The sequence below is a fragment of the Tiliqua scincoides genome, chromosome 1, assembly GCF_035046505.1.
Source record: "Tiliqua scincoides isolate rTilSci1 chromosome 1, rTilSci1.hap2, whole genome shotgun sequence".
Classification (NCBI taxonomy): domain Eukaryota; kingdom Metazoa; phylum Chordata; class Lepidosauria; order Squamata; family Scincidae; genus Tiliqua; species Tiliqua scincoides.
Window position 1 is genome coordinate 27,717,413 of NC_089821.1, and position 26,243 is coordinate 27,743,655.

General features: G+C 46.7%; 1 protein-coding gene and 1 pseudogene across 1 annotated transcript; both read left to right on the top strand.

Moving 5' to 3' along the window:
* The first annotated feature begins 4,777 nt into the window (after positions 1 to 4,777).
* On the top strand, positions 4,778 to 25,181 carry LOC136658521 (uncharacterized). The gene is made up of 4 exons (XM_066635209.1): positions 4,778 to 5,033; positions 7,158 to 7,230; positions 18,302 to 18,477; positions 22,732 to 25,181. Exons 1-4 carry the CDS (start codon positions 4,778 to 4,780, stop codon positions 22,881 to 22,883), a joined length of 657 nt encoding a protein of 218 aa, XP_066491306.1. The 3' UTR covers positions 22,884 to 25,181.
* LOC136637579 (5S ribosomal RNA) lies at positions 20,149 to 20,262 on the top strand (annotated as a pseudogene).
* Positions 25,182 to 26,243: the final 1,062 nt, after the last annotated feature.

A 26,243-nucleotide genomic window follows, 5' to 3' on the forward strand; every position in this document is an offset into this window, starting at 1 on the left:
ATCCTCCACTCAGTGATGATTATAGGAACTTCTAAAGCCTGGAGAGGGCAGTGAGTTTGGCTTCAAAGGGTGGTGACTTTTTGGAGGGTGGCGCTTGGCCATTTACCTTCTGGCTTGCCAAGATGGACAAACTCTTGGGCCCTGCCAATCCTTCAGTCTTGGCACGATGTTTTATTTGCATGAGGATTGGAGCATGTTCCCTTCTGGTACACTGTGGGGGGATTGGCTCAGAAAAGAGATAACGTTCTGAACCAGGACACTAAGGAAGCTTCTGGGGGGGGGGGATGAAAACACATCTCTAGGACATGAAGGGTTGTTGGGGGGGTTGAACACTGGCCACCCATTCTTCTTTCATCAGTTTGTTGCAATGCAGAAAATAGATATTTTTGTTCAGGAGAAGCAGAGCCAGCTGGGAGGAAAGTATGAACAGATTGCCTTGTCTGATGGGAGCATCAGGCTGTTTCCAAGCAGAGAACTAAACATTGGAGTAAAATTGCAGCCTAAATGCCAGGATGAAGTGATCCCGGGATCTCATTTGCCCCACACTTTGCACTTCAGATTCCAATCTTCACATCATCAGCTCTCCTTTTTCAGACCCTGAAGACATTAAGGAGTCTCATTCCTAGCTTTCCTGCAGCACGGTATGGAAACTCTCCTGAGGATCAATACAATAAAGGCTAGGGTCCACAAATGCTCTGCAGTGGCTAAAAATGAATGACATATGCAGGAAACATACAAACAAGCTTGGAAAGAGATGCACTCTGTTGAGTCTAACTAGTTTGGTTCTCTGTCATGAAAAGAAGTTCTGTACCTGAAGAGGAGTCTAGTACAACAACAACAACAACAACAACAACAACAACAATAATACAGGTATTTATTGGTCATCAGATTTCTCCTCAGACTTTATTCAAGGTGGTTTACAAAGGGATTTACAATCTTTTTAAACAAGGCGGTTTACAATCCCGTAGGGATTTTTACAATTGAAGAAAGGTTCTATCTTTCAAGAACCACAACATTTCAGATGGATCTTTCTCATCTGGTATCACATTCTGGCCTCCAGTTTCCTCCCATGCAAGCTGACAAGCAGCTCCTTCATCTCTCGCATGGAAGGCAGCCAAGACGCTTTTTTGCTCACACCAAAGAGCAGGTGGAATAACTCGGCTCACTCTCACTATTTACGGTGCCGGTGGCCACGAACTGGCGACCTGCAGATGTTATCTTCAGGCAAACGGAGGCTTTACCCTCTAGACCAGGGATGTCCAAAGTTTTTGGCAGGAGGCCACATCTTCTCTCTGACACTGTGTCAGGGGCCGGGGAAAAAAAAGTTAATATACGTTTAAAATTTGAATAAATTTACATAAGTTTACATAAATGAATATATTAAAGATGAACTTATATGAATGAATGAAGGTCTTGAGCCATATGCCTATGCCATATGCTTTGAGCCATATGCTCAAGGCTTATAAAAGTCCTTGCACAAAGCAAGGTTGGCCTTTCCTTTGCTGTCACTACTGCATCACAGACGTGAAACAACAAGCAGTGGAGGGAGCCCTCATCCCACAGCTCATGCGAGAGGTCAAACAGTTGCCCTCATGCTGCGAGCAGCTGCGTCAGGCCAGTGTGGGCTCCAACAATTCTCTGGAGGGCCAGAGGCTCATTGGAGACTGGGGGCTCCCTGAGGGCCGCATTGAGAGGCCTTGAGGGCCACAAGTGGCCCCAGGGCCAGGGTTTGGGCACCCCTGCTCTAGACCAGACCTCCTGCCCAATCACTTCTTACTTGCTTGTTTTTGGAAACTTGCAAGGAATGGGGCTTTACAACCTCCCTGTTCAGTTGGTTCCACAGCTCACCATCCATGTCATTTTGTAATGGGTCACCATATAAAAAAATTCCCTGAAATGACCCCCCCCCCAAAAAAAACCCACCCCTAGCACAGCAGAAAAAATGGTTCTTCCCTAGTCTACTTCTTGCTATGCATTGCTTCTTCTTTTTTTTTTTTATAACTTGCCTGGAATTTTTTTTAGGCAGGGCAGCATTCCAAAATGTGACTCCTGCAGTCCGACATGGTTTGGTCTATAATTTTGCCTCATTTCCACCTTATTTTATGTATTAAAGGGCGCAATCCTATCCAACTTTCCAATGCTGGTGCAGCTACAATGCAGCCCTAAGAAAAGGGAACAAAATATTCCCTTACCTCGGGGATGCCTCCATGACTGCCTCCCTACTGCAGGATGCAGCATATGGCTGCACTGGTGCTGGAAAACTGGATAGGATTGGGCCCTAAAACATTTATACCCTGTCTTTCCGTATAGTTTGAGAAACACTGGGCTACACTATTTGAGACTTTTGAACTGAGAAAAAAATGATAATAAAACACTCCTAAAGGAAGGCATACTAGAACAACAATTTTCAACCCTTTTCATCTCTGGGCACACTGACAGCCCAATCCTATCTAACTTTCCAGCACTGGAGCAACCACAATGCAGCCCCAGGGTGAGGGAACAAATGTTCCCATACCTTAAGGAGGCCTCTGTGACTGTAACCCCAACACAGGAAGCAGTGCATACCCCATAGGCACAGCAGCACTGGCACTGGAAAATTGGACAGGATTGGACCCTGAGAAGGCACTAAAATTGTCAAGGCACACAATCAGTTTTTGGGCAATTGAAAAGACATACCACACTGCTGATCGGGAGCTTGCAACTAATATATGAACCTCTTTCAAACTCCTGTGGTGGTACACTTGCAGACCATTCATGGCACACCAATGTGCCATGGCATAGTGGTTGAAAATGGCTAGGTTTAAAAAACTGTGGATGGATTGGAGAAAAGGAATACGAGAAGGGTTTCCCCCTCCTCATAATCCTAGAATTTGCAATCAATACATGAAACTGGTAGTAAAACTCCCCAAAATAAGAACTAGCGCGCACCTTTTGGAATTTGCCATCCTGAGATGTGATGAAGATCACTATCTAGACATAGCCAATGCTTGCTGCAGAATATTTTATATTGTATTTTGTGGTACATAGTTTATGTTAGTGTGATTAGCTGCCTTGAGTGTCCAGTGTGGGGTGTGTGTGGAATGACAGGGTATGAATGTTTTAGGATCCAATCCTATCCAATTTTCCAGCACCAGGATGCGCTGCATCCTGCAGTAGGGAGGCAGTCATGGAGGGGAGGCATCCCCAAGGTAAGGGAATGTTGACTTGATGCCACCATGGTATGTGACTGCATTTGGGGAAATGTGACAGCTCTAGGCTACTATGTTTATGCTTTGAACAATGATAGTCAATGGGACTTACTCCTGGGTAAGAGTGAGTAAGATTACAGCCTAGGATGGTTAAAAATTTTCCTGCTTGATGATGTGGTCATGACATCACTTCTAGTGGGCTGACATTCTCCTCAGAAAAAGTGGGTCCTAGTGCTAAAAGTTTGAGAACCACTGGTTTAGCCTTTTTAGAGTAGTGATCTTCTTATATTGAGCAGGGTGCCTTCCCTAGTGGCTCTCTGCAGGTGTTTCATATCTTGTTAGATTGGAAGACCTTAGGGGGGCAGGGGAGCCATTCATTCCTGCACTCTGGCTGAAAAGTAACATAGAACAGTGGTTCCCAAACTTTTCGCGCCGGGATCCACTTTTTAGAATGAGAATCTGTCCGGACCCACTGGAAGTGATGCCATGACCAGAAGTGACATCAAGCAGGAAGAGTTTTAACAATCCTAGATTGCAATCCTATCTACCCACACTTAGCCAGGAGTAAATCCCATTGCATGCATTGCATTGGCATCCTTCAGTCTCGGAAGAGTATGGTATCGCGCTCTGAATGGTGGTTCTGGAACAGAATGTCCTCTCCAGAGCGCGAAGCCTGGGTAAAGTAGATATGGAGGATAGACTATTTCCCATGCAGCAAATTCCCCCTCTCCATGTCGCTGAAATGGTCTAATGGAAAGGCAAAAGCCAATACGGTTGGTTCCAGCGGCATCACAGGAGTTGCCAGAACGTGACTGTGTTCAGCCATGAACTGCCTCAGGGACTCCGGCTCTGGATTTTGCCTCGAGGTTGACTCCTGAAGCCTTTTCCATAACTGGATGTAGCCTCAAGGCAGTGGAGGTTTGGGATCAGAGTTTTCCTTCTCTCAGATGAGCTGCCTTCCCAGGCTATTGAGTCCCATCTACCCAGTGGTTGTTTAGTTGCCTCTTATGACAAGTACAGCCAAACTGAGGGCCTATTCTTATCCCCCAGCCCCCAGGGCTGAAATCCCATTGACTATCCTTGTTAAAAGCATATCCAGAGTAGCCTGTTTTAAGTACAGGTCTGTTACGTTTCCCCAAAAGCTGTCACATACCATGGTGGCATCAAGTCTGATATATTAAAAATAATATATTGAAATGAATGGGGACCCACCTGAAATTGTCCCGACCCACAGTTTGAGAAACACTGCTAGAAGATCAAGGCCACCAACTTTAGGCAAGCAATTCCAGGGTTGCACCCCTAGTGGAGCCCCAGCCCCATCAGCCCTCAAAGAGCAAGGCTGGTGCACATGCACTCCCTGGCCGGGTCCCCTCCAGGGCTCTCCAGCAAGCCCCGCGGACCTCCCCACGTCCCCAGCCCCCCCCCATTGTCTAGATCGCCGCGCCATTAGGTCGCGCACGCGCCCCATTCACCAAGTCTGCGCAGCGTTTTTGTCAATGAATGCACATTTTATGAATCAGAGCAGCACATGCCCCCTTGTGGCTCGCCTGGGCTCCCTTCGCGGCAGCGCCCGCCCCTTGCAGGCATGCATGCCCGAGCGGGTGACACGGAGGGAAGGCGCCTGCTGGATTTCCCCGGGCGCTGCCTGGGAAGGGAAAGGAGGGCAGCAGCACCCTGTGGGTCCCTCGCTCAGATCCAGGCGCTGGGGGCAGCGCGCCCACCCAGAGCGGAAGCTGGCAGCAGCTGCTGACACGGGTTGGCAGGCAAGCAAGAGAGTCCTCCTTTGCCCGCACGCTGCCAAGCACAAGAGCTCACACGTGCATCCCGAGTGCACAGTTAACCCAGGTTAGTTGCCGCCCCGATTCTGGCGTCATCATCGCCAAAGCAGATTAGAGCCCCCGACGCACTGAAAGGGTGGGGGGAGGAGAAGCTGCCTTGTACAGGACTGAATGAGAGCCCCAGCCTATGTGTGTCTACTCAGAAGTAAGTCACATTATAATCAATGGGGCTTACTCCCAGGAAAGTGTGGCTAGGCTTGTAGCTTCAGAGCCCCAGCCTATGCATGTCTACTCAAAAGTGAGTCCCATTATAGTCAATGGGGCTTACTCCCAGGAAAGTGTGGCTAGGCTTGTAGCTTCAGAGCCCCAGCCTATGCATGTCTACTCAAAAGTCGGTCCCATTATAGTCAATGGGGCTTACCCCCAGGACAGTATGGATAATATTGTAGCCTGAGAGCCCAAGCCTAGGCACGTCTACTCAAAAGCAAGTCCCATTACAGTCAGTGCGGCTTACTCCCAGTAAAGGGCAGGAGGTCTGGTCTAGAGGGTAGAGCCTCCATCTGCCTGAAGATAACATCCACAAGGTCGCCAGTTCGAGGCCACCAGCACCGTGTGACCTTGAAGCAGCTGATAAGCTGAAGCCGAGCTATTCCATCTGCTCTGATCCTGGGAGGATGGAGGCCAGAATGTGAAGCCAGATCGGAATGAAACACCTGAATGTAGTGGTTCTTGAAAGAAAGAACCTTCTTTCAATTGTAAAAATCCCTAAGGGATTTAGATAAGCCTGCCTATGTAAACCGCCTTGAATAAAGTCTTGAATAAAGACCAAGAAAGGCGGTATATAAATACCTGTTGTTGTTGTTGTTGTTGTTATTATTATTATTATTATTATTATTATTATTATTATTATTATTATTATTATTATTATTAAAGTGTGGATAGGATTGTAACCTCCAACCATGATCATAGGTCCCGGAAGACTGACTGACCTGCAGCCAGACTTAGGCAGGTTCATCATAGGTGAAGATGTTTCTAGTCATCTGCTATCTTCCCCCTTCCTGGAGATGCCCAGGGATTAAATTTGGGACCTGCACTATACAAAGCATGGGCACAGCTTCACCACCCAACATTTCATCCTGCGTACATATACACCAATTCAACTTTTTGTTGTGTGTACAACAGCATGGTTAAAATATGTTAAGGAGGAATCAATCCAGTTTAAGTTATCCTGATAGGTAGCCAATAGCACAGTGATTTCCAAACTATGGGTTGAAACCCAGCAGAGGGTCGCAACCTGATTTTTGGTGGGTTGCCAAAGGGTGATGGAAAGATCGGTATCTAACTGCCTCAAGCCCCAAGACTGTTCAAAAATCAGATACTGTAGCTGCTAATTACCCTGCAAAGAGCTCAGCTCCTGCAGTTTGCAAGCATGCATCAGTACAGGGAGATCAATGTTTGTGGGTCTTTTTGGTTATTACTACTTATATATATTATTTCTTTCTAGCTCTCTCTTTTTTAAAAAAAGTCTGGTAAACCTAGGTGGGTCCTGGTGTTAAAAAGTTTGGGAACCACTGCAAAGTCTTTTGAAAACATGTTTAATTCATTTGATTTTTGCACTCCCCAAGTCATTTCCATCTGAAATTTATAATGAGAATTTTTAATCCAGCTGTCTTGTACTTTCTCTTGTTGTCTCAAAGCTCAGGCCTCCATTTCTGCTAAAGTTTTCTCTTCAGGGCTTAGCACTCAGGACTTATTTTGAATTACAATCGCAGCTCTTCAGCACATGCAGTAATCTGGCAAGAATGTGTCTGAGTGAATGTAGGGTACATCACTTTCGCTGCTGATGGTGGCGAGTAAACCAGAACTGATAGGTATGGAATATCAGCAACAATATATTTCTAGCTGAACGTTTAATCCACAAGAATTAGACTAGATCATTTTCATATGTGATGCTTAAATCGCTCCTTGTGCATTTCTCATGTGTATAAATCAAATGTAATATCTGTGTTAGCAAAAACGTACATTCATAAAAATTGTCCTCTACTGCCTATCCTATTCCACATTAACATTCACACTTAAGCAGAAAAAACATGACAGAGGCCCAACCGTGCTTTTTTTGTTATATATGAAAAAAAATGTTGAAGTTGTTATATTATCTTTAATGTAATCCTCTTTCATCTCTGTTCACCAGTGCATGATCCCAGCCAGATGCACAAACTGAAGTCTAAGTGGAACCTTGAATGCCAGCCACTGAATGAGGAAAGGTGGGTAATCCATATTTTAAACAAACAAAAGAAACAAAGTACATTTAAACCTCAGCAGCACCTCTCATTTTAGAAATCATCTGTGTGAGTGCCTCTGTTGCTATTCTTTGCCAAAGATCCAGTTGATAGCATCCAGCTGATAGCTACAGCATCAACTAATAATACAGGCCTACAAAACTGAGGGCCAGAAAAGTTGATCCCAAACTTTATGGTGGTTTGATATGAATTTGGGGTGCCGATTCCAAAAATGGCATCCGTTTTGCCCTATCACGTCTAGTTTTGGAGATATAGTATAGCCCCATTGGTGAATGGTTCAAGCAGCTTCCTCATGAGGAAGCCATGGTGTAGGCTTCCTCATGAGGAAGCTGCTTGAACCATTCACGAATGGGGCTATACTATATCTCCAAAACTAGATGTGATAGGGCAAAACGGATGCCATTTTGGGAATCCAAATATACCCAAATATACCCCAAATATACCCAGGAATTGGTGTAACGTTTAAGGAAGTAAAATGTGTGTTGGCCTGTGTAACTTGTACATGTGAATGCACAGATCAAATACTACAGGGAGCTTGAAATACTACAGATAGCAGTTTTATATCGGTGTGTGCTACCTTAAACATTGCTTTTCAATGGAATCAGTCTCCATATACCACTGCCCATGCTGGTCACATCAAATGATGAGTAATCAAGCAATTACAGGCATGGGTGAACCAGCCCTTAGCAGTACAGAAGGCTGGATATGGAATAAGTTGAATTTTAATAGCATGTATTCACTGCTGAAACAGAGACGCCTGCGTTGGCTCGGTCATGTCGTGAGAATGGATGATGGCCGGATCCCAGAGGATCTCCTCTATGGAGAACTCGTGCAAGGAAAGCGCCCTACAGGTAGACCACAGCTGAGATACAAGGACATCTGCAAGAGGGATCTGAAGGCCTTAGGAGTGGACCTCAACAGGTAGGAAACCCTGGCCTCTGAGCGGCCCACTCGGAAGCAGGCTGTGCAGCATGGCCTTTCCCAGTTTGAAGAGACACTTGGCCAACAGTCTGAGGCTAAGAGGCAAAGAAGGAAGGCCCATAGCCAGGGAGCCAGACCAGGGACAGACTGCACTTGCTCCCGGTGCGGAAGGGATTGTCACTCCCGAATCGGCCTTTTCAGCCACACCAGACACTGTTCCAGAACCACCATTCAGAGCGCGATACCATAGTCTTTCGAGACTGAAGGTTTCCAACAAAAAAATAAATAAATAAAAGTATAGCATCCTCATTCTTCTAGTCCCCCATCTGTAAAATGGGAATTAGCAATCCACTCCACAGGACTAGTTTAAATAAGCACTAGTCACAATTTCTTGAGTTTGGAGATGAGGGTGGTACAGCTGCTCGCTCGCTCACTCACTGGAACTCATGCTGACACACACAAAGCATTCCTCCAGTCCAGAAAGACTTTGCAACTGAGTGAACTGAAATTACCTTAGGAGCCTGGGAAGAATACAGAAGCAAGAAAGGAATTGTCCTGAGATGCACTCTCCTTTGAACTAATGAGAGGTGCTGTTTTGGTTTCTATCATTGACAAGATATGAAGAAATAAGCATTTTGTAGTTGTTGTAATAATAAAAGTTTGTAGCTACTGTAGATATTTACCTATAAGGTCGAGAAATTTCTGCCAATAAATCAAGTGTAAATCATCTCCTTGCCTTATCTGTGGGTGGGTCAGGGCTGTTCAGGCAGCCAGGAGAAGCCCAGAAGAGAACAATGCAGAGATAATTAGGGGCTATTAGTCTCCAGGGCAATCAGGGTATGAGTCTCTGCAAGCTGCAGCCAAAGTTAACGCTTTCACTTCTTCCTTCTGAGAACAAAGTAAGCCAGGGCTCAGCACTTCCATTTAAATCAAGCAAACCTCATTTTCTTTGGCAGGATCACATCGGACCCTTCTGCACCCTTGTTCTATTTTGCAGATGTTTGGCAGAGGTCTGGTTTTTAAAACACTAGGATACAATCCTCATTTCTAACTGAAACAAAGTCCCAGGCTACAATTCAGTGCATCATTACTTAAGAATAACACCCATGGAAAGCAATGGGTCTGTTGCTGAGTAAATCAGGTTCCAACTATGTGTAGCTGTGCTTGCTTACCTCAGTCCTTATTGCTTGTCTCTCTGCTGTGAACTGAATTCCACACTCCTAGTTATGTGTTTTATGTTTTATGTTATGTGTAGAGCCTCTGGCTTTACACACCAGGCACCTTAAAGAAGGATTTGATTAATAGTTCTACTGGTATGTTGTTTAGCTCACAGTTTAGGAACCAATGCCTTAGGGCCTGATCCATGTGAAGATCCCAGTCCAACTACTATTGATTAAAAAAAACAAAAACTAAGGCTGCAATCCTAACTGCACTTTCCTGAGAGTAAGCCCCATTGAACAAAATAGGACTTACTTCTGAGTAGACCTGGTTAGGCTTGCGCCCTAAGCCCATTAGGGCTAAAAACACTTTAAATGTCATATATAGTTTGCCCTAATGTGCTTCTGTTGCTGGCTTGACCTCTCTACGCCCCCTGTTCTCAGAATTTGGGGGGACATAGTGCAGGGCTTATTCCCCTTGAGCTGGGTGGGCCTTTTGTTATGATATCACAGTACTATGATAACTCAGTAAGGGCGCAATCCTAACCCCTTATGTCAGTGCTTTCCAGCACTCACATAAGGGCAATAAAGCTCTGAGGGAAGGGAACAAACATTCCCTTACTTTCAGGAGGCCTCTGTGAGTAACACCCAACTGCAGGATACAGCACACATCCCATTGGCACTGCTATGTCAGTGCTGGAAGCACTGACATAAGGGGATAGGATTGTGCCCTAACTGTCATATCTACAAGTGTGATTCACATTATTACCAGTATTCCTTACTCATAGAATTACCTCCAAGGCGGAGGTATATAAAAACTAGCCACTGCCAAATACACGTAGGTCTCTCTGCATTTAGCTTCCACTTGTAATCACCTGGAAGCTGGATGATCTATCAGATTCTGGTGAGAAGGTGTCTCCTGAAGTGTAACTCATTTGGACAGAGTCCAAATATTCATTTCAACATTGCTTGTTCATAGTGAAGGCAGGGAAAAGTACTTGCTTGCCTATGCTTAAATTTACCAGATATCTCTAGACCCAAAATTCTTAAAGTGAAGATATGCTTCTCTACAGAGCTGAAAGCAGTTGTTCTGGGAGCATAAGATTATTCCTGAGGCTCTTCTTCCTCTGGGTGTTTTTTTTTAAAAATATAGTTGATTGGACCATGCTGCAGAATATTGAACTGTACCTATCCTCCCCAAATACCAATCTGTTTTATCCAGGTAGCCATGTACAGATATAAATTCACTAAGTGATGGTGTTAGAAACCAATGGGATATCCCTTTCTTTTTGTGGAGTGGTTTTGCCTTCCTGGGTTTCAATTCATCTAATGCTTAAAGCATGACATGGGCATATGTGGCCCTGTTTGCCTTTCCACTGCTTGGTTTCACTTCAAGATAAGAGTGAGCTCTGATTGTAAAATTGTATTTTCTCTTGTCCATAACTACCTGGTTTGTGACAGTTGCTGTTCTCCTATAACCTCTGGCAGCTTTGAGGTGACTATGGGCCCAATCCTAACCTCCAGCACTGGCACTGGGTGTTGCAAACGTGCTGTAAGTCATGTCTGTGACACCCTGTGAGCAGTCAGCGCTGGCATTAGCCCAGTGCCAGTGCTGAGCCTGTTCACTGAATGCTGACCAGAGCTTGGTAAGAGCTCTGGGCAGCAGTGAGGGCTTCGGAGGTGGGAGGGAGGCATTCCAGGGCAGAGGGAGGGAGGAAGGAGAGCAGGGCAGGGGGAGGAACTGCCGTAGGAGAGAGGTCAGAGTGGCAGACCTCTGTTCTGCTGGATCCTGAACTCTGTGTTGGGCCAGAAGGCCCAACACAGTGTCCCTCAATTCCACACCAGCAAAATAGCTGACACAGACTTGGGAAGCCCCATTGCGGAGCTTGGAGCTTTCCCCTTCCCCAGAGAAGACCTCCAGCAGCCTTGGTGGTGCTGCTGGATGGAGCAGTAGCTGTTTTAGTGCTCCTGCGCCTGGTGGAGCCACTGGCTTTAGGACTGGGCTGCATGTCCTCTGAATTGTGCACTACAAGCTACAACTCTGGATACCACATGCAAGACATTTTGCAAAAATGCCCAGTGTGAACATAATGGCACAAAGTCTCTGCTGCTTGAATGGGTTTACTAGGACCTGCAACAGCAATTTTTGCAAGTCCTAGTAGACCCAGGAAGGTGGATTGAGGCCAGGAAAGGGATAGGATATCTACGATGCCACAGCCACTGATACTGCCCCCTTTTGACCTAAACACACAACCCTCCCCACACAAGTCTTTGCCCCATTCTCCCCCAGCCCCACCATGTTCTGCCCACCCCTTCCCCTGCACTGTGCATGGGTTTTTCCTTGGGCCGATGGCACATGGCCACTTGTTGCTTGCAGAATGGCACATTGCCTTTTGTGACTGCTGTAGAGCATGCTGTGCTGCTCTGAATGTGAGCATGCCCACAGGATGGGACCCTACATAATTTCCTAGTATAGCACAGGGCATGAAGTTTAGTATACATAGAAACTAAATTTCACAGATATTGGCTAGGGTGGTACAGCTGGTGGATCTTATAGTTGCATATATAGATTTATGAAGATCTTTTGTCATCCACCAAGGATTTCCATCCCTCTCCTACCTCCTGAGTCAAGCTATTAAAACACAGAACTACTACAGGACTGCCAAATAAATCTAAGGCAGCAGAAACGAAATGCTTGTATCATAAAATGTGATGGAGAACCCATGTTGACCTCAGGAATCATACCTCATGGACTCTGCATGTCTGATAGCTGCTATAGCTTAAGAATAAGAGACATGTGACAATACTGGACCATGATGAGAAGCAGAGAATGGGTGGAGAAAACAGATAATTGTCTCTACAAATCACTGTATTTGCTGTTCTCCCACATTGGATTCTGGACCTCTTGGGATTGGTGACTGTCTTCATCCATCCTGCATGGCCATGCTACTTGTGGAGTCACCCTCAGAGAGAGCTCCAATAGCACCGTAAGCTGTTCTCAGCTGTGGATCAGCCTTCCACAAGTCTTGGATTCTTTGCTCTTTTCCACCTCTCCTTTCTTGTAACTATGAGTTTCGGTTCTTGGATCCTAGCATTCTGCTTCACATTTGCTGATGCAATGGACTGGCAGTTCAATTTTAATTGAATATAATGTTGTTTCATTGTATGCAATCCACTGGGTGTATTAGTCTTGCTTTTATTGCTATTTTTAATGTTTTATTATTGTTTTTGCATGTTTTCTAAATCTTTTAAGCCGCCTTGAGTGCTCTTACTGAGAAAAAGGCGGGGTATAAATGTAGTAGGTGCTTTAGAGTGAAACATTTGGAAGAACACCTGTATACGTTAGGCGCAAATGAAATGACTGTTCATTTTGTACAGCTGCACAAAAGGCAGCTGTACTTGGAACTGCACATATTTTACAAAAATACCTCTAAATAGCCCAGGTCCTTGGGGAAGACTCAATACTTAGAAAACACCAGCCACCACCAAGTAGGCTATGATAACAAATAATAGTAATTTGAATCCAGCCACATTGGACTCTTTTCCCACTGCCTATCACTTCTGTATAGCATGAGGCCCCTCTTCTTTTTGATTCTGCAGCAGCAGAAGATACTACTTGGAAAAGAAAGCCTTTTGTCGCTTTAAACTCTGCAGTTCACAGGCCCAGGAAATCTGCACCCCAAATATACCCAGGAATCGGTGTAACATTTAAGGAAGGAAAATGTGTGTTGGCCTGTGTTGTTGCATCATATTTCAGATCACTGACTTGGATAGGTTTTAAGGCAGTGATTTTCAAAATTGGTGAACTGCGAAAGGTCTGCAAGTATGTGCTGAAGGAGTTTGGAGCACAGTGGTTGAACGCAGAAATTCCCAGGTTCTGTAGCTCTGTTTTTAGGGCAACCATCTGTGTAACAAAGTGTCTATCCTTCTTCCTCCACCCATATAGTTGTCCAATATGGAGACAGGCCTGGGTAGACAGGATGATCTTACTGACCACTTCACATATTATGTTCTGCATAGAAACCATGCAGAACACCAAGAAAGCATGAAACGCTCTGTGAGTGCATTTCACATTGTCTATACATCCTGAAAAGCTGCTCTGCAGGGACATTCCAGTTCACATGCTCTGACATCCCAATACATGCATACTGCATGCATATACAGGCAGCACCTCCATGTACAGGCAGCAACGGCTGTGGCTTTCCTGTCTGCCCTTGAAGACCTGCAGCTGGATGGAACTGCCATGACACTGAACTCATGCTCCCCTGTGATGGGCTGGTGTTCTGTTCTTGGTGGTGCTACTTCTGCCAAGGCCACTCTACAAAAGCAAGTTATCATGGCCTGTCTTTGCAGACATACAGCAGTGAAGATGCACCAGGGACACCTGGTGGTTGGTGGGGAGGCAGGTGAGGACAGAGCCTCCCCAACAGAGTCCTTGGAAAAGTGCTGCCATCACCATGTGAGGTGCCCCAAGTACCCATACCCATGCACAAAAGGGGAGGTGGAAGGGTGAGCAATGAACCCAAGACTTGTGGAAGGCTGATTCACAACTGAGAACAGCTTATGGTGCTACTGGAGTTCTGAGGGCGACTCAACAAGTAGCATGGCCATGCAGGATGGATGAGGACAGTCACCAATCCCAAGAGGTCCAAAACTCAATGGCAGAGAGGGGCATATACAGGGATTTGTAGAGACAATTATCCTTTTTGGTGAAGGTGAGCAGCATTGTCACCATGCAGAGAGTGCCCTCGCCTGACTCCGCTGGGGAGGCTCTGCCCTCACTTGCCTCACCTCCCACCCACCGCAAGCACCTGAGATACGCTGCAAAGCAGCCTTGACTCGAACGCAAATGTAGACCTCCCCTCGTTCTGCGGCACCATCAGTAAGGGGGGGGGGGAAGGATTCCTGAGTCTCGCGTCTTCCTCTCTGCTTTAAACCCATCACTAAAGGCGAGGGTGGAGCCATGGGAGGAATTCCCCCCTCCCGTAGACGACCCCCCCTTCCCCACTTTACAATTCTATCCTGCCAGGCTGCGTAGGCGCCACCTGCGGGTTTACTTGTGAGTAAGCGCTAGCCAGTTCCACGCACACGCACACACACTCGGAGCCCCAGCCTATGCATGTCTACTCAGAAGTAAGTCCCATTCTCGTCGATGGTGCTTGCTCCCAAGTAAGTGGATGGGATCGGGCCCTTACGCACTCCCCAGCTGGCACAGAGAGAGAGGGGGAGGGAGGGAGAGGCTGGCTGGCAAGCAGGCAGCCTGAGCCGAGCGAGGGGCGGTGGGAGGCGCTTGGCCTATTTGCGTAGTTACCTCCCCCCCTCCTCTCCCCAGCGACCGAGATCGTGCGTTTGTTTGTGTTTAAATATAGCCTCAACCCTTCTCAGGCTGCCGGCTTCGGAGAAGGACAGAGGCGGGCAGAGGCAGCAGCGGGCTCCGCCTCCCCTAGCAGCCCCCCCTCCCGCTGCTGGGAAGCGCAGGCGAAGGGCGCTCGCTGTGTGTGCCCACCGAGGAGGAGGAGGGCCGGCTGGCATCGCCTGCAGACGGGCTGGCAGGGTGGGGCAGCCCTGGGGTGCCGCCTGGAGCGCTGGGGGGGCTTTGAAGTGCTCCCCTCTGCAGCCCAGCCAAGCCATCCCCTTGCAGCCTGATGGCGGTGGTGATGCGGCCACGGCAGCATTGCGTGTCTCTCTCCCTCCCTCCTCCTCCGCCCTGGAATGGTGTAGTAGCCCTGAATTAGCATGTCACGTGTACAGCATGTGGAAATGATTCAGGGGCATGTGAGAGGCAGGCAGGCAGGGAGGACGCCTGTGTTTGCATCCAAGGATCTCCTCTCCAGCGCCGGTTGCGTAGGTGTCTCGCTCCTTCCCTCCTCTCTGCCGCGGCTGCCTCCAGCGCTCCCTTCTCCCCCCCCCCCGCCCAGTCCTCCATCTGGACTCCCCCCCTCCCTCTGCCTGCTCATTCAGCCAGGCAGCAGCCCTCGGCTTCCAGCAGTGGCGGGCAGGGAGGGGGGGCTCCTCTCCTGAACCCCCCTCACCTCAAAAGCCCCCTTGCGGAGCTGGGGTTGGTGCACATGCAGAGCCCCTCGCAGGCTCGAGCACACTTACCCAGATCCTGAGTCGGGGGGGGGGGGCGAGAGAAAAGACGAGCAAAGGTCCAGTAGTCTCCTGGGGGCTGCTGTGTTCCAAGAACTGCACATCACCAGAGTGCATTTTCAGAGCATTTGATGTGCCCCCAGCGCATGTGATGTGCTGATGAGGGCACCTCAGGAACATGACTAGAGCTGTGTCCCCATGAAGGGTGAGAGAGGGGCAGGCACCCGTGTGCTTGTGGGGACCCAGCTCTAGACATGCTCCTGAGGAGTCACCATGTGTGGGCCGGCCACATCCTATCCAATTTTCCGGCGCCGGTGCAGCTGTGCTGTTGCGGCATGCACTGCACCCTGTGATGGGGAGACAGCTACAGAAGCCTCCTTAGGACATGGGAGCATTTGTTCCCTTACCTTGGGGCTGGATTGCAGCTGCACTGGTGCTGGAAAATTGGATAGGATTGGGCTCTGTGGTCACCAACTCTGTGAGGGGGGCAAAAGTGTCCATGGCTTACTCCTTCCAAAATGGCAGCACCCCTCAGAGACACTCATGCCCCTGTGGGCAGCAGTGGCGTCACTAGGGTTTGCATCACCTGGTGCGGGAGGCCAGCGTGTCACCCCCATGATGGATCTCCTCCCATGCAGTGGGCGGGGCAATGCCACAAGTGGTGGGCATGGTGATTTACCATCACGCCGTCCCCGCTGGTTTTTTGGCATTATCTTTTGATAGAACACAGATATTTCAAAGCAGTGTGTTTCATTGCATTCTGCATGAAATTACACATCGAATGGTATATAACATGATGGTATTATTTTTACAACCTGCAATTTTAGCTATTTTGGTCACTAGTGGTGTCAGCTCCCTGGAGCAGCCCACATCCCCCCTAGCGATGCAACTAGTGGACAGGTATGCACACAAATGCTACTTGTCTCACTGGGGCTGGGGACGTCCGAGTTCAAATCCTTGTGCAGGGCAGTGATATGTCGTGGCCTTTAGGAAGTCTTTAGGTTTTCGCTGAGCTTACTGTACAGGGCTGCTGTGAGACTGAAGCATGGCGCCGAGTTCTTCAGGGAAAGGTCAGGGTGCAAGTGGAACAAATAATGTCTGAGGCTAAAACAAATAAACAACATAGAGTGACATATCCATGTTCCATTTAGGCATGGGATGTGTAGAGTGGATAGAGAGATGTTCTTTTCCCTCTCACACAACACCAGGACCAGGGGACATCCACTGAAATTGAGTGTTGGGAGAGGTAGGATGGACAAAAGAAGGTATTCCTTTGCCAAATGTGTAATTAATTTGTGGAACTCCTTGCCACAGGACGTGGTGATGGCATCTGGGCTAGATGCCTTTAAAAGGGTATTGGGCAATTTTCTGGAGGAAAAATCCATTGCAAGTTACAAGCCATGATGGGTATGTGCAACCTCCCATCAGGTTAGAAGTAGGCTACCTCAGAATGCCTGATGCAAGGGGGGCACCAGGATGCAGGTCTCTTGTTGTCTTGTGTGCTCCCTGAGGCATCTGGTGGGACACAGATACAGCAAACTGGACTAGCTGGGTTCTTTGGCCTGATCCAGTGGTGCTCTTCTAATGTTCATTTCCAACCTTTCCCCAGCACAGAAGAAGACTTGGCATGCGGTATAACCTTGCATGTGATGGTTCTGGTGGTGTGGACCATCTCTGCTTCTGTCCTAATGATCTCTCGTGAACACAAGTTTGGTAGCTTCAGGTTCGGGTCTTTTCCTGGAAGCTTAGGCTTGTCCCAAGAGTGCCTTCACGTTTCTGGGAGCCCTGGGGCAAAGCCCTGTACTGAGCTCTCATGGCACCCTTTGTCCACCCACTAATGGCACACTGGGTGCTACCACTGCCATTAATACTGATGGTTCAGTGTCATCCCAGTCAGGCAGACCCCACAATGAATGTGGGCCAGGTGCTCAGCCTGGCTGAGCTCAGATTCTATCTCTGGAGAGAGGTTAGGTTGGATGGTCTGCCCCTTCCCCTGCCTGATGGTCCTGTGGAGTGAACCCACGTGGCAAAAGGATCCTTTGTCTAGTGTTCTTTTGAGTCTGTGATAGCTGCTACACCACCACCGCTCAAGGCTGCATGACCCCAACCATCTCTGGCTATAGCCCTCTTTTAGTGAGGGAAGTAAGTAACAATTCGTGTATGGAGTATTCAAGTAGATATCGGGTGGAGTAGCCATGTGGCAATGGCACAACCATTCTTTTCACCTTTCTCTTTTATGTAGAAGGGTTGGCACAGGGATCCAGGTTGATCCAGTTTTACAAAAATATAATCAGAATGGGAACTTGATACCTCACATTATGCTGAGGGAGCAAGAAGCCAGCCAAAACCCTCATATTCTTGTTTGTGAATTCCCAGGCAGCTAAGCACAGCCCCAAGCAGACCAGTTTGGCTAGAACATGACAGCACTTGCTAAGAGTTGACATCTTAGGAAAACAGGTTTTGGAGATAGGTCCTGGCTGAAAGGTTTTGTGATATGCTGCATTCAGAAGTCAATCCCTAGCATTTCCATCATAAAAATAAAATGATCTCAGGTAGAATTTGGTGTCTCAAAACATTAAAGAGCTGCTACCAGTCAGAGTGGACAACAGGGAACCAGAAAGACCAATGGTCTAACTCTCACCTTAGGTCACTTATATGTTCCTGTGAATTAAGCCCTATACAGAGCATCCCAAATCATCCTCATGAGTCATGTAAATGTACATACAATACACTCATGACTCCATAAATGCACATATAAGCTCAGATATCCATATCATAGACCCAAGCTCTTGATGCAGAATGTTGTGTATGTATAAATATACATCTTAAAGCCCACATATCCTGAAGGTTTTTTTTTTCTCCCACAGATCGAAAGGCTTGTGTCCTACTGCCTTGCTTTGCTTGACCCTGGTTTTGAAAACTGGCATGAGCAAATCAACGAACCAGGTCTCCATCTCCCATCACCACCACCACAGCCTTCCATACAATGCAAGAAGATCCTGCGAACTAGGAAATACAAAACAGCTGCTGACTTCGGAGAAAAGTAGGATGGGAATATCAAAATTAGATGGAAACTGAAAGGGGTGGAATACTCTCTGGAAATCAGGGCACCCTCCGTGTGTGTGTGTGTGTGTGTGTGTGTGTGTGTGTGTGTGTGTGAGAGAGAGAGAGAGAGAGAGAGAGAGAGAGAGAGAGAGAGTCATTCAGAAACAAGGTTGAAAGAGAAGAGTGGGAAGCTGGAAGTGAATGAAATACAGAATCATTCATGACAATGTGTGAATGAACATGGAGCTTGTCCTTTGCTTCCACATCCTCCCTTTTCATACCAGCACATCATGCCTTGCTCTGCTTTTTTCTCCACTCCCCATTTATTCTTCCTCTCTGTCTTCCTTGATATCAGGTATCTACCCCTATCCCTTCTCTCCAGTATTTTTTGCATGAGTTAAGGTTTCTCTTCAGGCCCCCTCCCTCCCTTCCTACTGCACACCACACAAACTGTGTCCCCAAAAGCCCTCCCTCCACCTCGGGCTAATGGTGCCATCTTTCTGCAATGTTGATGAAAAGGTACAGCCACTTGCAGGGGGGTGGGGGGAGGGAAGGAAGGGTGGAGAAAGGAGTGAGATTATAAATAGCTCAGTAAACGCTTTTCTCATTGAACAGAGCTTGGACCGAGCATGGAAAAACAAACAGAGGAACTCTATCTAACAAGCCCACATCTAAACAACGCCTTGCACATTCCTCCTGCTAAATAATAACAGATTTTCTATGAAAGTGTGGATAATACCCAGGAAGAGAGCAGGAACCAAAACAAATTATACACACCCAGTGGATGTCAATATTTTGGTCCCTATGGTCCTCTCCTTGTAGTAATTAGGAACGGACAGATTGCCTATATTTAGAGGGAGGTGTATTTTTAATGCGGAGAACAGAGTTTGCTTCCATTAATAACGCATTCAAGGAGGCAATCCTGGCTAGGAGTCATGGATGTTGCTTTAGTGACGTATGGAGGCCTGAGAGATAAAAGACAAGGCAGGAAAGAGAACAAATATTCTGAAACTGAGATAGCAGCTACCTTCCACTTTACAGTTGTGGGATCTATCTATATTTTTCAGTGCTGGCTCCTTGTGTTTGGAAGGCAACACCTTCATCCACTGGGAAGCAAGCTCCATTTATTTCAGTGAAATTTATGGAGCTTTAAAGTTTGGTGCTCCTTTAAGTATGTCATTGGAAATAAGTGCTTTAGATGTGCTTTCAACATTTCACTTATGTGGGAAGGGGCACCATAAAAAAATCTGCAAAGTCATAAAAAGTGTGCTTAAGATGGAGAGCTGAGAAAGAAGATTATTTTAGTGGGAGGAGTTTGCGTACAAACTCTGAAATATTCTCATAATGAGGCAGAAGGTCAGCAGAGGACACTTGTGACTTTTCAAGTCATAGAGGATAAGTAGGTTGGGCGATACATGTGCAGTTGTTATTCATTTATTGCAAAGGAGACTTCACTCATGGTAGCATTACTCAAGGTAGCAGTTCTGCAGCAGTTCTACTCATTGCTCAAGGTAGCAGTTCTACAGTCAAACTGCTACACATCGTATCTTCCTCCATGTAGACCTTGTGAAGACCCTGAAAAACAAATAAGATAGGAAACACTCACAAGCCTCCATACCTGCTGCAGCAAAGTGGTTGGCAACCTTCAGTGTCAAAAGACTGTGGTATAGTCAACAGTTACCTTGCACATGCCTGATCTCGTCTGATCTTGGAAGCTAAGCAGGGTCAGGCCTGGTTAGTACTTGGATGGGAGACCGCCTGGGAATACTGGGTGCTGTAGGCTTGTACCATAGTCTTTCGAGACTGAAGGTTGCCAACCACCTGCTGCAGCAATGCCCTGTCATTTCATTAGCCTTTAAAATATCCCTCTCTGAAGCTGTGCTCTCCCCTCCCTAGTACAGGGGTACACGTATCTCCCTTTAAAGAGTTCCTTTAAAGTGGCATATGTCTGTCTTCTGCTGTAAAGATACCCCTCTGATCTAGTATGTCAGGATGGGACATCATACTACCAGAACTAGATTGGGGCCATTGTGAATATAAGGGGAAAATCTAGTTACCTAGAATTGCTAGGAAAATAAAAGGTGTTTGGAATAACATTCTAAAAATAGAGCAGTAACATGAAATGCAGGAAGCTTAGAAGTATCATCGTTTACTCAGTCTAGCCTGTCCAGCTAGAAGGTCAGCCCTTTGGATGTTGAATAGGCTTTTGAACTTTTTTTTTTTGCACACCAGCTTGAAGCATTGCGCTCAGAGAGAGCTTCCTGCTTGATTCTTATACCTGAAATAATCAGAACAGAATAGTAAGCTACACCTTGTTGCGGCATGTCCAGTAACCATTCTGTCCATTAAAGAAATGCTTGGGAAGTTACACTTTGGTTACTAATTACATAGGTACAGAACTTGCTGAGCTTGCCTTTGGAGTGTCTCCCAGTGGTATCTCAAGAAAACATTGAACTTTCCTGATCCCAATGGAAAATGGTGATGATAATATTCATTCAGGTGTTTGATTTTTACAGTACTTCTTACAATAGCCCTATAAAATGTTATCTAATTGGAAATGGGGTCTGGGAGGGAGTGGCTCGTTTCAGGCTACCTAGCAAATTAGATCATGGTCTTGGTTAGGTTTTAAGTGGGGTCGTCTTGTTTCTTGTCACACATTCTAAAACCACTAACAGATTAACAGGGCAATCCAAACTGCACGTTGAGCAGGCTCATTGGTCCCTGCGTGGCCGAGGGTGTGGCAAACATTCCGTAAAGCATGTTTGTGGCACCCAAAGAGTCAGCAGCAGCAGTGGGGAGGCCTGCGCCACCCCACCAATGCTGCATCCAAAGGATCAGCTACTGGCAGACCTAAGAGATACAGCAAAAGGGTGGCGTGGGAGTGGAATGGAGGTGGGGAGGGGGCATTTCTGGGTACGGGAAGGGCGGAATGGGGGTGGATCAGGCCTGGAAGGATTGTGGGATTGGCGGAGCAGGCCTCCACCAGGGATGGGCAAATCCAGCACGGATTGACTCAAGTCGAGTCACGAGTGTCCACCCCCAGTGACTTGAGTAAAAAATGAGTCCTAAGGGGGGCACTTTCTGTGTCACCTGGAGCATTTTCACAACTCAAAAAGAATCACAAGTCTTTTTGGTACACGTGTCAGGTGCAGGGGGGGGAAATGGAGCTGCTGCTGGTGTGTGTGTATGTGTGTGTGTGAGAGAGAGAGTTCTCTTTAAACACCTCTGTTGCCCCATCCCATCTGTAAACAAGGCAGGAGTGGGTGGGACAGATTGTGAGAGAGCAGGGATAGAAGCAGCAAGAGGAAGGAGGGTTATGTGCAGCAGCTGCAAGCTGAGGATGACCCAATCCTGTACTCAGAACTAGTTCCACTGCAGCTGATCACTCAATGGGGCTTTCTCCCCCAAGTAACAATGGAGCTCACAGCAGGCATGCGATTGGATGGCATGACCTCCATCGCTGCTTCCCCACCTCCTTTTGCCCCTGGCTTCTCCAGTCAATTCCAAGGCAAAGACCCCCTTGGGCTCCTCCTCCTGCCCTCCCTCATCCAAAGAAATAAACCAGACCACCCATCCTTCATCCAATGATCATTGATTTCAGCCCACTCCCACCCTCCCTCCCTCAGGATACCAAAGCAAAATATTAACCCTTCCCTGTCTCCTGGCTGGAACTTCTCTGCTGCTCGCCTGGTCTGAATGATGGCCCAGCGAGGTCTTTCACCCTGTAAAAACAGTAAGCAAGCACACCCAGACACAGACAAACTGTTGCATGTGTGGGGACGCATGTGTGTGTGGGGACCAAGTGCTGAGTCAGGGGCCCTTGAGTGTTTTTTCAGTTCTTCCACAAGCATGACTTGAGTGCACATGAGTCAGCAACAAATGCTGATTTTCACGACTCAGACTTTTACCACCTGACTCACGTTCCCGTCCCTGGTCTCCAATATATCCTTTCCTCTTGTGCCTGAACACCCTACACTGGGCTGCTGAGATCTGAGCCAGCTAAATAGCTTGGGCATTACTTGGGGTAAGAGGAAAAATATCCCCTTATCCCGAGGAAACCTCCAGCCTGCTCCTAAGCTGCTGGATACAGCGCAGCTTAAAAAGGTTAAAAGATTCTTCACAGTGATTTTTTTGAAAGTTATCAAATAGAGTAGTGTGACTGATATAGAGACATTGCAGAAATTTACTCACTTTTGCCCATCACTCTCTACCATATATCCTCTTCTGCTCCTTTCCCCCTTTTTGAATCCAGGGAGCAGAAGGAACATACAATGGAGTCAGGAACCTCTTGTTAGCCTGTTGCCTGAAGCAACCACTTCAGTCAGGATCAAGAATGGGCCGAGCCTGAATTCTGGGTGTAGACTGTCACCTGATCTTGGAAGAGATTACCCTCTAGCTCAGTGATTTTCAACCTTTTCATCTCAGGGCACACTGACAAGGCACTAAAATTGTCAAGGCACGCCATCAATTTTTGACAATTGACCAGTCACACCATGCTGTAGGTGGGGGACTAACATGTCCCAATGGCCCTACTAATAAATGACCCTCCCCCAAACTCCCGTGGCACACCTGCAGACCATTCACAGCACACCGGTGTGCCACGGCACAGTGGTTGATAAGGGCTGCTCTAGCTAGTGTAAAGTGTACATTGAAAGAAAATTTGCAAGTTTGGGACAAAAGGACCCAAAGACTGAGGGGGAGCTGAGCTTTCACACCATGCAAAATTCATTTGTGGGATCCTCTTCCACAAGATGTGGTGATGAACCATAGCTTAGATGCCTTTCAAAGTAGATTAGACAAAATAATGGAAGATTGTCTATCAATGGCTATTAGCCATGATGACTTTTTGGAACCAAAGTGTTTTATGCAAGTCACAACTTATAAAAGAAATGAAGCATTTGGAAAAGGTTGCTATCCATTAGAAAACAAGCTCCTTCTTCAAAATACAATAATATACAGTCAGGGTAAGCTGGCACAGTTATGCAGCACTTAATCTTCAGTAGGGAGGTACAAGGAGAGCCAGAAGATCCTGTTGTGCCCTCACTGTCAGACTGACAGTGCTATCCGATGCATGTCTACTCAGAAGTCTCACTGTGTTCAACAGGTCTTACTCCCAGGAAAAGTGTGTACGAGATTACAGTCTTACATGCAGAAACCAGGATGGTGTGCATGGTACACCAGTATGGTGTAGTGGTTCAGGAATTGAACTTAGACTTGGAAAATTCAGGTTCAAGTTCCTGTTTAGTAGTGAGATTTCCTGGGTGACCTTGGGCCAGTCATTATTTCTCAGCCTCACCTACCTCACAGGGTTGTTGTGAGGACAAAAGGAGGGAATCAACTATGTGCGCTACCATGAGCTCCTTGGTATGTATGTATGTATAAATATGTAAATAAATAAAAAGTGTCTTGAAAATGAAAGATGAGGTGAGAACAATATAATGAAAATGTCTCAGTTGAACATGTGTGTGAAAAGAAATGTATGGAACAGAATCCACAGAAGGACAATATGAATTTTAAAGCATTTATACCCAACTTTTCTCTTGCAATGGGAAAGCCTAAGGCAACTCACTACATGTGCTACAGTAATATTGCACCCCTGAGCCCCATCCCAACAAGGTGTTTCAGAAGGATACCATGGTTGATGGTATGGAAGGCCACTGAGAGGTCCAGCAGAACCAACAGGGATGCATTTCTCCCCTTCAGTTCCTAGCATTGGTCATCTATCAAGACGGCAATCCTACCCTCACTTACCTGGGAGTAAGCCCCTTTGACAACAGTGAGGCTTACTTCTGAGTAGACATGCATAGGCTTGGGCTTCAAGGCAACCAACTGTCTTCTTCTTGAGCCCCAGCCTGAAGCCAACTGAAAAGGATCTAGTAGTTTATTGACTTCCTCCAGAAATTGCTTGAATTGGGTTGCCACTACACAGTGGAGCGTTTGCTCAAGAACAGTAAATTGGAGGTTGGCTGGTAGTTGTCCAAAATTCAGGAATTAATCCCAGGTAACTGAGCATTGTATCTAGGATTTCTACAGATGCTCAAGGGAATAAAACTCTGATGCAAACACAAGTTGCCATTGTGGTCTGGTACAGCTATTGTCACACCGACACCATGCCAACAGGGTATTGTATGCATGCATAAAATACTATTTTGTAAAGATAGATACAAATTAGTCATATGTTACTGGACACACACCATGTATTTCAACCCATTTTAAAGGATTAGCTTGCAGGTGGGTCGGGGTTTGGTAAACTTCATCCCCCACAATTTAATTATGTTACTGACTATAACATGGGCTCTTTGTAAATTAGAGAGCTATGAGGTTTTAGCATTAGGTTACCAGGTATCAGGTTTTTATATTCACAATTACCAAATGGAGACAGCGAAATGTATAATGTCAGAGGATACCTCTGAAAGAGAATCTTTGATATTGTGGTCGTGATAGCAGCACAAAAATTATGACTCAGGAAACTGAGTCAGGAAAAGAGTTTCAAGTATTTTGATTGCGTTTTTGCATAGTCTCCTATGGATAGTAGCTTGTAGAGTGCTATGCAGAGGAAAAGGTGACATCCAACAATTTGTTGAGCTGTGAGGATCTTTTAAATCTTACATTTTGAGCCATCCTGTGAACATCCAGATTCCATAGTTGGGCTCAGCTGAAAAGCCCATGTTCCTGTGAGTCAGTCAAATACCGTAATACCATACTCATACCATATTCATTATACCATAATACCATATTCATGCCCAAATGTCTAGTGGTCAGATTGCCACTTAAAATGGTCCACCAACTATCACCTGACAATGTTTTGTCAACACAGATCATGACCTCCTTAGCATACAAATCAATTATATAGATGCACAACAATCAAGGCATGTGAAAAATGGTGAACTTCCCCCTTCCCATATATTTTGGAGCATGTTTGTGTGAAATTTGTGTGGCAATAGCTAGGAATAGATATGCGGCCAGTCCACTGGACTGGGCAAATGAAGCAGTTGGTCCTGATGCTGATGTGGGCACAAATCAGCAAACTTCTGGCAAATCTCTGCTGCTGCTATTGGCAATGCTGGAAGCCTTACTCTACTGCTGTTTGCCAGCACCAGCCTGATACTGTGTTAACTCTTATCTTCTAAGATGGCTTATTGCTGGTATTCTTCTCCGGGAGAACACCACATATGAATTGAAACCCCAGCTACTCCACCACCCCAACAGGGGAAGGACAATGCACCCCACTCAGGTAAGCAAAGGAGAAGGGAATTCCATGCTGTCGTGTATTGATGCTGCATCTCCCTCTCATGTCTCCGTTCACTGAGCCCCCTCCATTCTGATCCTCCAGGATTGTCAAATGTGTCTTCACTCTCAACCTAACCGTCCATTCTTTTTGCAACAGCTAAGAGTGGGAAGCATTTGCTCCCTTTTGGGAATGCCAGAACCAGCATTGCTACACTGGCTGGCAAAACACTCATCGGATCCCCTTCAGAACCAGGAGGCATTCCAGGGAGGGGTTATAGAGATTGGATTCAGCATGCATGATTGCCACCATATCCACCCCCTTCCTCTCCTGATACACTCCTTTTTCCTCCCTCAAAATGACTCATTACCCCCTGTAATGGAAGATCAGAAGATCATCAGGGGGGTGATGTGGTGTTGACAGCTATTCCATGTTTTGACTGCTGTTTGACAGCTCTGGGAAGGGCAGGGCTGGCTTCACAGCTGTAATCAATCAAGGTCAATGGAGACCTGGATGGACACCTGAGCTTCATTTGA